At 46.3% G+C, this 16,238-nt stretch overlaps 1 protein-coding gene across 2 annotated transcripts in view; it reads right to left on the bottom strand.

Annotated features, from left to right (window-relative positions):
• Window positions 1-16,001, bottom strand: part of nova2 (NOVA alternative splicing regulator 2) — a 74,718-nt gene extending 58,717 nt beyond the window's left edge. The window contains exons 1-2 of one of the 2 annotated variants that reach the window (XM_070969647.1): window positions 15,202-16,001; window positions 12,521-12,589 (exon numbers count right to left, since the gene is read on the bottom strand). In XM_070969647.1, coding sequence (XP_070825748.1) covers window positions 12,521-12,589; window positions 15,202-15,358 — 226 coding nt within the window. In that variant the 5' untranslated portion in view covers window positions 15,359-16,001. The remainder of the gene's footprint in view (window positions 1-12,520; window positions 12,590-15,201) is intronic. The other variant, XM_070969648.1, reaches the window with a different exon arrangement.
• Between the last annotated feature and the right edge of the window lie 237 nt (window positions 16,002-16,238).

Below are 16,238 nucleotides of genomic sequence, written 5' to 3'. Positions count from 1 at the left end.
CTCAAACAGCACCTTTCATTAATACTAATGAGTGACAGCTTGCTGCCCTCAGCTGAACCTTGTGAGTTTTAGGTTTTTGACGCTCATTAAGAGCTCTTGAAGAAATAATCATGAGCATCCTTAGCAGAGACAGATGGACCTGACGCCATCGCTGTGCGGCTTCACAAACCATCCAGGTTAGTAAACATGAGCGTGCTCGCGAGTGGATCTCTGGAGAAGAGGTCGAATTTGCATGCGAGCTGAAAACAGCCTCGATTACAGGTGTGTCGTCTGACTTAATAAGGTTTGACATTTTTGCTCTCCGCAACAAACCGCGTCAACGTTTGTGCTTCAGGTTTGGTGAAAAACTACGAAGTGAAGAAAAGCAAAAGGTCATTTTAATCATTTTGGGTTCGTTCAGAGCGGAGACGCGTTCAGCACCGTGACCTGAAGCGAGACTGGAACTGGACCTGCGCCCTTCTGGTTGTAGCCTGCTGCTTCCTAACAACACACCGAAAGAGAGAGAGAGCTGTCTGACCCTCGCAGGCCGCTGTAGTTCCCTTCCTCGCACAGGAAGAACCACTGACCTGCCCGTCAGTACTGAATCACAATGAGTGAAATGTGGAGGCGTTGTCAGAGGGTCATCAGCAGAGATGTGTGTGTGTGTGTGTGTGTGTGTGCCTTTGTTTCCATGGTGATGGTAACAACAAGCTGCAGGTCAAAGGCCAAATAAACTGCAGCACGACCTCACACTCGCCCCTCATTCCTTCCACTTTAAAGGCACATTTCACCCTGTTTGCTTTGAAACTGACGCCAAATGACAGATTTCCATAAAAGCAGCGAGACGTCGTCTTTCTAAATAAAACGCGCATTATCGTCACGGTTTGGCGTTTCGTTATTCCCTCCTTTAAGTCGAGTTTCTCCTCGTGTGTGTTTGGTTGGACTTCCTGCCTTTGTTTGCTTCCCGGCCTTGTGACTGTGGATTGGTTTCACCTGTCCCTCGTTAGCCTTCCCTCTCTTGGATTCAGTCACCGTGTTTTCCCTCTCTCAGTTGTCGGGTCATCTGTGTTTGCTCCCTCGTCGTACCGCTTTGTTATTCGTTTGGTAATTTGTATTTCTTCTTTGTTTTCTTCTTTGTTTCTTTTATTTTTCCCCGCCTGCTCCTGCAGTTTTGTTTGTCTGGATTCACTTTTGGTCACTAAGGCTCCTTTTTTTCTTCACCCCACCTGCCTTAAGCCTCACCTCACAGTTACGCTGTAATGTTAACTTTCTTTAAATTCAAGAACATGTTCACGGCTAATACCAGCGGGTCAATCCACCTTTTGCCTTTTTTCAGATCTACTCGAGCAGCAGAGCAGATTTCCACTCACCTCCATTGTTCTAGTAGCGTCAGACATCTCAAACCTCAACAAATGAAACCATCTGCACAGCAGGATCCCGACCCGGCCATCTCGAGCCTTAAATCTTGAACAAAACCATAACGTGTTTCATAAATCTATCACTATGCAGCTTTGGAAAGAACGACGCCGTGACTTCATCGGCCGTGATTTAAAATCACACACTGTTGTGAAGTTCGAGTGAAGTGAAGTACGACGACGCTTTGAGAAAAAGAGCTCGTGAGGACTCATGACTCTAAAAGAAATCCTTAGTTTGTAACACGGCTCTGCAGCGTTATGTCTCTTTAAACCGCCACTGATTCATCGAGCCTCAGCTTCCCTCCCTCGCAGCATTCTTCATATTTGATAATCCAGGACACATAACCTCAGGAGGCAGATTAAAATAGGATTATTATTACAGGGGCACACTTTCTCACAAGGGCAAGGCACCTTGTAACAAGGCTGTTCTGTGTCTGTTACCCCGCTGAACAGCTGGAGACGCTGGACTGTACGAAGACACATAAGAAATGTCTGGCAGGTTCGACCAGGCGATGATTTCTGCTCACACAAGGCCACACTGAGGATTATCGAACCTCTTTTATAGCTATAACTCACATTTAAATTACATTGCAACAAAGTGGAAGTGAGGTGTTTGTGTGTTCAGCTATTCTGGCCAATCAGGCTGCAGCTCAGGTTCATAAGTTGTTTAGCAGAGAGATGCTGGGAGTCTCTCAAAGGTCTGCACACCTTTAGAGAAGGTGTCTGTACAAACCTTCAGTCCTGAGAAGACAACACGTGCGTTCACAGGCTGTAAATATCTCTGACACGCAGCGGCTTAAAAGCATCTGCTGAAACTTGAATCCCTGCTCTGACCAACAAATAGTGTCCAAAAATCCCCAACTTTCCCTCCACGTCACTGCTGATCTCTGAAACTAATGACTTTAAAGACCTTTAACGCCCACGCTGCGCCCACACAGGTCTTTTCACTTATTTTGGATGATTAGATTAGAGCTCCTCTCGACGCTGTGGGTGTGTGAAGACTCGACTCAAGTGGGATAATTCCAGGTTCACGTCATGTGCGATGGACGGCTGAGAAGGAAAAAATCCCCAATTTGTGACAGGAACCTGAACGTGAGGGTTAAAAACACTGTCAGCTGACACTATAAGGTTAAATTTGCTTTTGTTTGTACCATTTTACCAACACAAAACACCAAATACACTGATGTTTTTGCCATTTGTGCTCCAAACTGCTGGAGGGACTGCAGCAGAAGTGCTCAGTGTGATACTGGGTGGGCTCTGCTCTCATCTCTGAGTGCTCAGCCAAGCCAAAGCATGAGCGCACAGAGAGGAAAACCTGACACTCCCCTGCCCTTCCTCAGCTCTGCTAGTGATGAAATACAAACTGCAGGCAGCTCAGACGTGGACGCAGCGGAGACGAGAACCGGCCCAACCTCGTCTTACCCACTTTTTAATTTAAAAAAGAAGACGTCGGCTCTTTGTTGAAGCTTGTGTTAATCGTGAATCTCTGATGTGCATCACAAAGCGCGCGGTTTTCAGCGAGTTTAAGCGTGTTACATAGGAATGAAAACGACTGCATCTCGACCATCGCTCCTCTCCTCTTCCTCTCCATCCTACCATCATTCGTTCTTCCACCATCCACCTGCTTGTCCCTTCTTTGTGTTAGCTTCCACCACAGCTGATGTTATATTTTGGCTGACTTAAGGATGCTTGTTCAGTGCGCTTCACCCCCGTTTTTTAGCTTATTTTTAGCAGTTTGCTTGCAGCACGCACACTTCTCCTCCAAACCTTGTGTTTGGGATGGATGTGGCGTATTTTTGGGGCCCGGCCTCGAGCGATTCATGTCAAACTTCAGCTGCACTGCGACATGTCGGCAGCCTCTTACAGCTTCCCGATGAGAAACATTACTTCATTTCAGAACAGGCTCCTAATCCTCATGTTGGGTGACGAACTCTTGTCCATATTTAGCTATATTTTCATCTAAATAACGAACCCTTATCTCGGGAACCTCAGGCAAGCTGGCTATCCTGAATCAGCCGCACAGTACCAACAATGATGTAATGTTTATTGTGCTGATAAAGTTCTCGCTCTGATATGAACAATGCTTACAGCAGCACTTTGTTTTTAAGCATCACATGGCTGTGGCCTAAAACCGTCTGTCTTCCATCGTCTCCTCGTTACCTCGCTCTCCTTCTTTGATTTCACCTCCTCTCCTTTCTCTTCCTTTCATACTCCCCTCTTGCCTCCTTTCCTCTCAATCCTAGTCACCTTCCATTTCCTCCTCCTCTCCTCTCCTCTCCTCTCCTCTCCTCTCCTCTCCTCTCCTCTCCTCTCCTCTCCTCTCCTCTCCTCAGTGTGCTGCAGTGACCCACTTTAAGAACGAAGCCTTGGACTGACCTGCTTTAGATGGAGGCTAGCTAATTATAACCAGCCTGTATTAATAAGGCAGGGGAATTGGTAAATACGAAACACACACACGCAGGCACACACAAATACAAAAGCTCGTCCACAGCGGAAAACAGAGCGCACACACTCACAAACACCTCTTCAACAAATATAGCTTCTCCAACGTCTTACGAGTGAGCCTACACACCTTGGCAACGTGACTCATCACATGTGTACGAGGTCGTAATGAGCGACTCGTGTTCTTCACTCGTGTCTGCTGCATGCTAACACTTGAATCTGTTACCATGGCAAGCATTAAAAAAATGTATTTACATATGCTGAGCGGCTCCTGTCCTAGAACAAGACATTCACAATCCAAATCACATGAGAAAACCACTCCGAGTCCGGCGACCCAGCGCATCAGCGAGAATGACAGAACCGTCCTTGTTTCAGATCCTCATCGATTATTTTCATGCAGAAGAAGATTTTGGGAACAAAAATGCACTTTTCCATGCGAGGAATGCGTGAAAAATAGAAAGCAACACACCAACATCTGTATCATTAAACAGCACCGCAGCGCTCCGGTGTTGGGTTTGTTAATACGCTTATGTAACACAGATTGAGTTACGCTTTGGAAATAAGCTTTTAGCAGGTTTGATAACTCGCATGACTCAATTTTCCTAAATATGAACTAACTTAGAGGTACAAAAAAAAGCTCAAACTATGCAGCACTATCTGCCTCTTCCTCCCACGCTGCACTACGCTGCATGACACTGTTTACAGGGAAGATTCATCAACATTCCTCAAGTTTTATCTGCTCTTTTTAAAAGGCTCTCACACAAACGCATCTTTCCAAGTTAAAGCTCTTAGTGTGCAACAATAAAGAGCCTTTTATGCATCGAAGACACATTAGCCTGCAGGACGTTGTGTGCACTTTATAGTTTTGTGAGTCTACGTGGTCGTACTAATACTGACATTATAAGCATTCAGAAACAGGCTTACATGGTATAACAGTTATTAAATAGATAAATAGAGCGCATGCTTTTGTAGCATGCATGTCCAGGTTTGTTGCTTTCTAGGGTGAAGCTGCTCACTTGTTTGAGATATCTTGTTCACTATTATCGCCCCAGTTGTAGCTGCATCAATGTCACTGCGGAGAGCACAAAGGTAAAACCTAATTTTGTGGAATTATCCTGCCGCCCGTGTCACCGGCGTCGGACCCGTCCACAAAGAGCACAGCTGGGTTACATTTCTACCAGTTTCAGAAAAGCCAAGCCACATTTATCTACCTGTCACAGTTGCAAATTCTAATTATGTGCAATTATACCCCACGCTCCCTTCAGCATGTCATCCCACGTCCCAGGGGTGCAGGTGATACTTATGCTTGCCCGTCTACCCGAGCATAATAAGCAGCCGGAGGCTCTGCAAGCCACGTCTGACCCATCAGTGTTAACACCAACCTCAAATCCGATGGAGGTCACCTGACACTCACCCACGCAATATTCCCTCTCACTGCTGAGCAAATCTAAAATGATGGTATAAAAAAACCATCCCTATTCTTGGGTGTTCGTGCAAAATGTGTTGAAATAATTCAAGACTTATTGAGGCTTAGAGAAAACATGGAAGTCACAGCAGCTGCTTAGGCCGTTAAAATACCACAAATAACACACTGCTGGTTAGCGGCAGAACCTGAAGTCTTAGCATGATGTCAGACTCATTGTTCTCTGCAACTATTTTCTGCACCAGTTAATGTGAAGCATCATCAAAGATCCCGCATCTCGGCCCCCCGTGTGCAGCGACTCTTTCATGCTGACAACATAATGAGCATGTAAACTTTCAGTCCAAATAAGAACAAGAAAAACACCATAATTACAGATGTGGTGATTGTTACTGATTACTTCTTAATGTTTTAGCTGTCAGACAGTGTTGAGGGAGTATTCTGCGGGGTTCCTAAAAGGACGCAGCACACTTGAGGACACAGACAATGACCTTAATGTCACGTAGGGAGCAGCAGGCTGCTGCACAGGAATAACATGTTTGCACTGTACACTTCTGCAAACCATGGACACCTTCAATTTGGACCTTTTTTTAGGTCTCACTTGTAAAAGACAGCCATATATCTGTATCATACTAATGCTATACAAAAGTGACGCAGTTCATAGCACCAGTATGTGAGCTTTCCACATCAGGAGGAGGGGGGGTGGATGGTGATGGAGATGGACGAGACTGCTGCCAAGCACCACTGTTCAGCCGTGTTTGTGGCTACAAACATGTGTATTTGTCAGGAGGCATCGGGACATTTTCCAGCCGTGTTTGTCGTGCCTGGTGTTTTGAGCCAGAACGTGATCTTTTCCTCGACCGCCCTAACCAGGCCTTCACCGCAGCCTCCACAACACGCAACTGAAGACCGAAACGTAAATAATGATGAAGAATGTAAGGAAGGGGGAAGACATGTTCATGGCTTGCAGACACACACAATGCCAACATTTAATCTGGCGACTGGGTTGTGCACAATCTCAAACACAGCTTTGTTTGAACGTAGTACGGAGTTAAGGCCTCAGTATGCTTCAAACAAATGCCTATTGGATCATCCACCTCATTGTGTCAAGACGCGCAGCAAAGACAGAGTTCTTGGAGAGATGTTGGCTGATGGGTATCGTTCGGTGGTTCACAGACGATAGCATGATTTCTAACTGTGGTCACCTGGAGTGAGCTTCCAGCAGTTTTTCTCCTCATTCACACTCACAGACCGTAAATCCACCATGGCTAAAAGGTGAGCCGCCTGCCTCAATCAAAGCTACCTGAAAACAGATGCTACTAACATCACTGTAACTGCATGTAGACGGTGTTTGTGTTTCATTAAGACTTTTTAAAGCGCCATCATTTTCCAGGCTGACAAACACTCCCACAGCACAAACCACAAGCACAGTGAAACAAGAAGGAAATGAAACATCTGAGAGAGAAAATTGAGGGATTACGACTTCAAACCATTGAGACGACAGCACAGAGTAATGGTAATGTAATGCTGTGTGTGCGTGTGCGTGTGTGTGTCTGCAGCTGAGTAACTACAGGGTTCCCTACTGGATGCTGTGACGGGGTCTTTGTTTTCACTACTCTAACACACACACACACACACAGTCGTGTTTCCGTCCCTTCAGAGGACATTAAATTGACTTACAGTCAGTGACCTAAACCCTGTCCCACGTCTTCACCCTAAAATTTAATCATTCATGTTACGGGGACTTGTGTTTTATCCCCAAAAGGAAGGAGAGTCCCCACAAAGCAACTGATGTAACAGACTGACGTCCCCACAACATGAGTAATAAATGTCCATGCACACACAAACTGTTTTGTAATGTGTGTGTGTGTGTATGTGTGTGTGTGTGTGTGACAGTTTGTTGTGAAGGGAACTATCACACCACAAGCAGTCAGAAATATCGCTTTCCACCCTGCTGTACGTGTGTGAGTGTGTGTGTGTGTGTGTGTGTGTGTGTGTGTGTGTGTGTGTGTGTGTTACGAAAACCCAAAAAGGTGTCTGCTCACCTTTAGGTTCTGCGGGTCATGATGGGGAAATTTAGGATTGGGGGGGCACATAGAGGTCGTTCACAATAAATAATAAATGGTCCTCCGCCACGACATGACTGGATGAGTAAACAGTCCAATCTGTTGCTAAGGCCCCTGTGGACCCGCCAGGCCCAGAATAGGCTCTCCATGCTGGGGGATTGGAGGCTCAAATCCTAGGATCTGGTGTCCACGGGCCTGCAGGGGTGGGGCGGGGTGGCGGGGGGGGCTGAAGATCGCAAATCTTTTCTCATGTTCTGTTGCTTTTGCTCGCGCGCTTCACTCCGACAAGCATACCTAAAGTCACTCCCTCGCAGGGGAAGCAGGAGATACGCCTCGAGGACGCAGCACGAGTTTAAAGAGCTGCGGTTTGTAGACTTCAGGTACGGTCAATTACTTTAGTGTCCGACACCTGTTTGTCTTCTTCTAAAGAAAAATGAGTGATACTGTCCTCTAGAGGCCTCCAAACACCTGATCTGCGCATCACAAACAAACAGGAAGGAACTTTTAGCTGTGATTAAGAGAGCTCTGCTTAATACTTCCTGACCATGGATGGTGGAAATCCAGATATTACACACCACCTTCAGCAGGGCTCAGAGAACTGTCACTACACAGGTGACTAGTGACTTTATAGTAGTTCCACTGTGAGAAAAACTCAATTCTTCTAAAGATATTATTGAGTAACTTCTCTTTAGTTCAGTATACATAGAATATATCATCAATCCACACAAGCATGACAATAAAAACTATCCTGGTATTTCAGTTTTACTGTTTCATGATGGTATAAGTGCTCTTTTAGAAATATTTCCACTGTGACAAGACTATATATCTGAGGAAAGCCCTGAACTGATACCAGAAATCAGCTCTAAATATGGTCAATCAGCAGTTTAATCCCAAAAATATCACAAAAATGGGTCAACTGCGCCCCAGCGGCCCAGGCCAGGGTCTTGTGCAGCTTTGTGTTGAAACATCAGATGTGAGTCCCACACTGGGGAGGAAGTCTGAAGTGCAGCAGCGTGAGCACGGCCTCAGCTGAGGAAGGGGGGCTCGGGTGTGGAGGCTCTGACCTCCGGGGACTTGGAAAATATTCATCTCCCCTAAGCAGGGAGAGTTAAGGGGGGCGAGCTTTGTCTAACACACCCCCTCCAGTCCTCTGCTCTTTTGTTGGGAGGTAGCATACACACACGCACACACACACACACACACACACACACACACACACACACACACACACACAAGCATGTAAAGCTCTCCAGCAGTGAGGCTCAGACCAGCTGTCTTCATTCTGAAAGATGGTGGTCGTCACTCATGAACACGGCGAGCTCGCAGAGGAAATGTCTGTGGACTTCTTCATTCTGTCCTCTGCAGCGTCCCACATCATTTACTCAGTGCAGATTAAAGGCGCTGACTTTAAGAGCGCTTTCTAAACCACCAGATTCAGAAGCTGCCAGCAGGAACATCCCTGCACCCTGAAAACGATCACATGTTTGGGGAAGAATTGGTCAAATTCATAGATTCATATACAGCGACCTTTTTAGAGTGAACGCTGTTGGATTTAACTCCTGAATGCAACACCTCGACGTTTTTAAAGCTTATTTCCATCTAAATTTTGGAGTCTGTATCACCGAACGACAGACGAGCGTGTTCTTAAAAAGAGCTTTTTTTTCCTCTTCGGTATCAAGGTGACTCATAACACCAGCAGCATCTAATGCTCTGCTTTGTTTTGATGCCAGCAATCGTTCTCTCAGAGAGGCTCTTTTTAAAATGGAGGTCATTTTAATGTGAAAATGACACTAAGCTCTTCATGAAGAAAAACAATCGGAGTAAATTATGGATATCTGAGACACGATTTACAGACCAGGTCGCCTAAAAACAGCAGAAACGTAGAACAGAATGAAGTCCCGGTCATTAATAGACAAGAAACCCGACAGACTCATCTGATCCAACGACATCCTGCTACACAAATGCCGTTTAAATAGAAGCTCAGGGAGAACCAATCGAATGCCTCCATACTGAAACGATCCTCACCATCAGGGCGTCTGCGTAGAGATCGAAGCAGACATGGTGGCTACGCTAACAAAGATAACTGAAGCAGCCGCCTCCTTTCTCTGCCTTCAGAGTGTGTGTGTGTGTGTGTGTGTGTGTGTGTGTGTGTGAAACCCGGTGTGTATTGTTCATGGACCAAGGCTAATTCAGAGGAGGGGGCCCTTCTAGTCGTCCTCGCTGCATCGGCCCTTTCATCACTCCCTTATCCATATTCATGGCCGCTCTGCTCTCCTCACCTATGAGCGACCAGCTAGCTGTGACCGGCGTCTTGCTCCACCAATCGCACGCCTCCCTTTGTGGGAATATTCCCACCTCTCATCCCCTTCACCCCACCCTGTACAATGGCTTCTTTTTTTTACTTTGACGCAGTGGCTTGAAAAAAAAAAAAAAGAGGAAGAGAAGAGGGTGGAGGAGGAGAAGGAGAGTCGCAGCTAGCACTGGCAGAGTCCTGCTGGCGGCGGCCGCGAATCGATCGACAGCCTCGGAAACGATTGCCGAGCGAGCGTCGTCAATGGCAGCCCGCGATTGATGAAGGGGGTGGGCGGAGGACGAAATGATGGGAGGACGAGGGTGAAGGAGGACAAGAGGAGGGTGCAGTCGTGATGGTTTGGAGTAGAGCATGATTAGTATGGATGAGGGGGAGAGGAAGGTGGAGGGAATGGAAGAGGACGAGAGGAGCGCAGCCCAGGAACGCTCGCGAATGAACAAAACAGGCGTGTCACAGCGGAGGACATCGTGTTCTACAAGACAGCGAGGATAAAGCGGCTAACTCTGAAAGACCGCCTGGCAGCCTAATTCTCAACGTATGAAAAACACAACTCTGTATATGTTGGAAGAAAACGTCTAGCAGTTCTGATAACTTATGACTCCCTTCAAAGAAAACGTCAGGCTCACGCTCCTGCAGCTTTAGTGGTATTAAAGACCCCTCAATCCCCCCCGCCTGGCGTCTATTTTTGAGTGTTCAAAGCCAAATGTGGGGCTTCTTCCTCCTCAGCCCAGACAGCCAATCAATGTGAGGAAGGCAGCTCTCCTTTGTATGGATGACCCAAAAAAAGATGCTCCGCTCAGCTCCAGGAGCCACAGAAAACACTTGGATCAATAGCATCAAAGGGCCCGTCTCACGCCGCCAAGGCCCTATGCACCGCACGCACGCACGTACGTCTGTGTGCGTGTGTGTGCATGCATGTCATCCATCTGCAGCGCCATGCATCATTCACACACCTCTTCATCTCTCTCATTTAACTTCATCTCGGCTTTTCGCGACTCAAGTCAGACAGAAAACACAAAGACACAAACACACATGCAAATCTTCCGGTCTGCTGCTAGTCCCCTAATGTCACTTGGCAAGGGCATTTCAAGCCCCCCCTCCCCTTCCCACCATCGGCTTGCCAGTCCATCCATTTGCTAAATGAATGCATTATATCTTAGAGACAGAGGAGAAAAAAGAAGAGAAGTGCCCGTCGTATGAAGTGATGACCGGACTAAAAGGTCTGCACGTCCACGTCTCAAACTTTCTCCTGACTCTCAAACCTGTAGGCCTCCCCACTCGTTTTCTGGCCACCTACGTAAAATAAAATAAAAAAAGCACCCAATTTATTTAGTTTGCACTTACATAAGTCTTATCAATGGCTTATACAAGCAGGTTTTCTCCCCAGTTTGCAGCGTCGGTGAGGAATTTCAGCCTTGCGTGGTCTGAATGCTGTTTGTTCTCCATCAAGAAAAAATATAGCATTATGCATTCTTGGGAAAAAATTCCTTAGTAGCAGATTTAATGTAACTCAAGGAAAAATAAATGTCTTATTTCCAGCTTGTGCTCGGCAGCCTCACACCCTCATATCCTGAATCATCTGACCACTTGATTCTTTAAAAGCACTGAACTCAGCTGCAGTGCTGCCGTATTCAGATTTTCTTTCAGGTTGTCTTCACTGGAAAATCATGAATTCTTTGCGGATTTTTTCTCTAAATAAACGTAGTCTCATTTAAAATACACAGTAAAAATACTGAACCCTGATTGGCCGACAGCAACATCTCCTTAAAAGTGGAAGGCCGTTTCTCATTTAGCCAATCATGAGGCAGTCTGGCTTTGAAAATGATCCAACTTTAAACTTCTGATACTAAACGTATTAACAATAACCTCATTAAATGTCTCTGATCATATATGTACATGATCAGAGGGAGATCTGAATTCCTTTAATGTGGGGGAGAAGCCTGCTGGTCAGGGTGAGGGGGCTGGGGGTGCGCAGTGAGAATGGGTTTGGGTTGGTGGATTAGAGGGCTGGTGGGGGGTTGAGGGCTGTGAACAGCAGCCACTGCAGCTCCTCATTGATCTTTTCTTCTTTAAGACCTTCAGCTTTTCATAAGATGTGCCTGTGATTTATGACCCTCAGGGGCTACAGTGGTCCCATATCATCATCCCGCTCCTACTGTCTGACAGCTGACCAGCTCTTTCTCTCTAATGTCGTTTCCCATTTTCCTCACACACACGCACACACACTTGGATAAACGTCTACTCACATGTCATTCATCTCAGTGACATGAATGGGAAACCCTTTGCTTGTATCGTACATCTGGATTTATTTTTAAGCTGCGGTTGTGGGATAAAAAATTTTTCTGATCCAGTGAGGAGAAATATTTGTATTTAAAAGCTTCCTTCTTTCAGAGCTCTACGTTAAGTTTCAAACTACCTGTGAAAGAGGAAAAACACTCATCGCTGCAGCCGTGCGACAGTCAGAGAATGAACATTTCAACAATACATCAGCAGTCACAAACCGAAATGCTTTGATGATATGGCCAGCATGAGGTCAAAGGTCGTCAGGACTCATCTGCGCAGTAATGTTGGGTATCATGACAAAAGAAACACTGAATTTGTATAAAAAAGCATGAAAATGGATGTTATGGAATTGATAACACACAATATAAACAGTATCGGCATGCATTATCCTGAATCATGAGTAGAAAGTGATGGTGTTACATGTTACTTTAAATCCTATTTAAACGTCAGGCCCTGCAGCCGTCAGACCTCGCTGCTCTGAATTTTAGATGTCACTCTGCAGTTTGGCCATAGAGAACACAACATGTACGTGTTGTCACTGCTGAAGAAGGTTACAGCAAATATTAAAAAACAGGTAGAAGATCAAAATCAAAGTCGCTCTTACCATGAGTCTCAGTTTCTTGGTGAGGGAATACAATGCCTTCAGTTTCAAATAGGGGCTGCAGGAAGGCCACTACAGAGAGAGGAAGCACAGGGGTGGGGAGTGTGTGGCGTAAACTAATCACACAAAGAAACAACCATTATTACGATCTCTTAGCAGCACTTTGACTTCTATCACTTTACAACTGCAGCCTGAGAGCAGTTTAAAAATAGAAATACAAAAACATAATCTCACAGAAAATCTTCTGTTGAAAAGCAATTTGGGTAAAATCAACAGCTACAAGGTGAATGTCTTCTTCTGCACCAAGGGCCAGAAACGTGAACGCTCTCTGCATGGTTTTACTGGTAAAATAATAGAATCATTCAGGCTAATCTCATTTGTGTCAGCTGATTAATTCAAGTTAGAAATATCAATCACAATAGAGGTCAAGACCGTGTAATTAAGAAAAAAAGACATTTTTTAAAAAAGATCTGAATTAACTGTCAGTGCAAGATTTCCACAAAAGACCTGCAACCAAGCTCCGATTCCTCTTTTGTATTTATCTAAAGGGGCTGTAGGGAAGTGTGTGTGTTTGTGTGTGTGTGTGTGTGTGTGTGTGTGAGAACTTGTTCATTTTCAACCAAACGTCGTCTGATCATCAGCCTGATGCTGCCGGCTGAGGGACTGTTGACCTGACGGCACGGCAGCTGTCCTCCCTGCCTGAGTAAAAGCCTGGCTGCACTCCTCCTCATCATCATCATCATCGTCCCAACCTTTTCATTTGTCTAAATGGACGAGCCGTCTGACTGTTAGTCAGGCAGGAGGATGGTCCCCTGAGGGGGCGCCTCGGGCTTTCACGTACAGCGTGCAGGGGCCTTTAGTGCTCCGAGTGCTGCATCGATCTGCAGTTAAACGCCGCTCGCTAACCTGCAGCTCGCCCCTCCTCAGCCGGACACTCTGTTTAATTATTACTCCTGAAGAGCTGTCATTTTTCCTGGAGGGAGCTGAAGAAACTGTTAAAAATGACTGTCCTGCTCTTTTGTGTCCCAGCCTGGTCACCCAAAGATCTACAGAAAGATGAAAACGTATTGATCTCAGGACGCTCTGCGAGTCCCACGAGACGAGAGCCGCTCAGACTCCACAGGTCTGTTTAAAGCTCTCACAACATTAACTTAACCCTCATTTCTATTGCACCAAATCAGCAAATCATCCCAAATTTAGAGCTCTGTAAGACTGATCAGGTCAATAATGAGACCTCAGTAGGGTGACCACATGTGATCTGATGGAGCTTCCTCTCTGACCACACCTGCAGAGGAATCCCTCATTCATTTCAACTTGTTTTGACCTGACTGATAATTAACACACTGGTCCTTTCACTTTCAGAATGACTTTTCTGCCCTGACAGGAAACATTTGGGGCAAGGTCTTAGGTTAAATTTACTCACATTCAGCATTATATAACAGCTGCATGCAGCTTCAGTAGATTTACAACATCAATCTTTGCATTAAAGGTGCAGGTCACCTAAAAATTTTGCTTTTTTTAAATAATCAACATTTAGATGACCATCTAACCCCAAAAATGATTGACTCTCTCAACATGGTCTTTACATTGACATATTTGTCTTTGTCCTAAGAGGCGTCCACAGCATCAAAGGCCAACGTGTCCACAGTGACAGTCAGATTTAACAGTCCGTGCTCGTCTAAACAGAACATTCACATTCACATTCACCATGTCCTCACTCCTCGTGTCGTGTAAGGAACACATCTCAAAGTGTAGTGTATGTCCACATGTCCATGATGGGGTGCATGGCCAGGATAGGCTACTGATGGTTGTAATGCTGGATGATGGGAATGCTTGGCGCATGACAGCATGTAAACAAAAACCAAATATGGTGATTGCCATGGTGACATATCCATATTTCATCCAACCAGAGAATAATGAAGAAACATGATTGGACAATTTAGAGGAAAAATCTCTCCCTCCTAGCTGCAGGTTATTGAAATCAGGACAGCAAAGAATGATAAAAATATACAGGCGCTGACATGCTGCAACCTCGCAGAGACACTGTCGCATTCTGAGCTGCTCTGGATTCGCCTGGTTCTCTCTGGCTCGCCACGGGCCTGCTGTTGATATGAGTCCGCTTGTTTATCCGCTTGTGTAATTGTACACAAAGCGGCAATGGTGGCTGATGTGTGAGATTATCACAAGGTCATCCGTCGACGGGATGAGAGCCTGCGATCACGCACCAGCCCGATCTGGCTTTCACTTGTTTACATCCTGATTTTGGCTCCAGCATGGCCGCTGTGGCTGCGCGTGAATCTTAAGACGCAATAAAAACACCCAATTCGGCTGATCTAAGGAGGCTATGGGAGGCAGGATGTGCGCGGAGGGAACCGGCGGCTTCCCTCCAAATCCCCCTCAGTCCCTCTCATTGTTTCCTTTCCATCAAAAGCGGCGGCCAGTGATTATTTTCATGCTGATGGAAAATGACTGTCGACTGGTTAGAAAGCGGAGAATAAATCGTGCCCTCTATATTTATATCACTGCGTAAGTGAAGCACAAATCTACGAGCGTGCGGCTGTAGCACGCCGCTGTGTACGCTAAGAATCAGATCAACCTGCTCCCCTTTCTCTCTGCCTGCCTCAGGACGAAGCAACATTCACCGAAACCCGAACAGCTCCCCGCATCCCCATCGCTGCTCTTACCTCCCGTGTTTGTGCGTTTGGTGCTGCTGGCCTCCGTCGGAGTCTCCAGGGGTCTTTTACGTGAGTCCGGGGGATCGGACTCCATGTGTGGTTGTTGATTGTGATGGTGAGGATTTGAGAAAATCCCGTTTTGCTGTACTGCTCCGCCGGCCATCATTTTCAAGCTTGCTCTTGGATGCTTGGGCTGCGTTTGCGGTTAATTCCCCCCTTTTCCCGTTTTTTTTACGCAGCGTAGCCGTGCAGATGAGTCCTTAGAGGAGGCGAGAGCGATTTAGGAATTGGAAAATACGCCTGTTTCTTACGGACGGGGAAGGTTAGCTGCGCGTTTCTCTGTGGTGCGCCGTGCGTACAGAGATGCTGCGCAGGGACAGAAAGAAAGAAACGCTGGAGCGGCAAATGATCGACTCAGAGGGGGGAAAATCCGAAAGCTCTGCGGATGGAGCGTGAGCTAGGCTACTAAAAGCGTGCAAATAGAGCGTCAATCTTCCATCAACCTTGTGATATGCGGGCTAGGATATGTGTGTCATTCCGCTGCAACCGGATAAAAGAGCGTACTCATGTCAGGCAGTGCAGGATGGTGGCGCTCCTCTGCAACAGCCAGCGAAACGGAACAATAAATAAAAGAAAACAAAAAAACACAACCGAAAGACAAAGAGGTGAAATCAAGCGAAGAAAGAAGAAAGGAAGGAAATGTCGGTGAAACAATAATAATACAAAAAATCCGATGCGTTACTGCTGGGCTAGTCTAATTTCTGTCTTCTTATCCTGTCCTGGCTCCGATCATGAAGACACCCAGAGGTGACGGGGTGTTTGAGGAGGGTCCGGAGACGCGGAGCTGGACGAACACAGACAAGGAGACGTTTTTTCCTGCTCGCTCTCTGTCGGTGAAGATGCTGCAGTCTTGCGTTCAGAGCATCCCTTCTCTGACTGGCTGCTAGAGGGAGCGCAGGGGAGCGGCTGACGTCACAGGGCCCTGCGCTGCCTTCATGGACATCCCGTAAATCCGGTTGTCCGATAATTTAATGTAAAAGTGGGAC

The sequence above is a fragment of the Chaetodon trifascialis genome, chromosome 9, assembly GCF_039877785.1.
Source record: "Chaetodon trifascialis isolate fChaTrf1 chromosome 9, fChaTrf1.hap1, whole genome shotgun sequence".
Taxonomy (NCBI): Eukaryota; Metazoa; Chordata; class Actinopteri; order Chaetodontiformes; family Chaetodontidae; genus Chaetodon; species Chaetodon trifascialis.
This window is presented reverse-complemented; position numbering and strand designations above follow the sequence as displayed.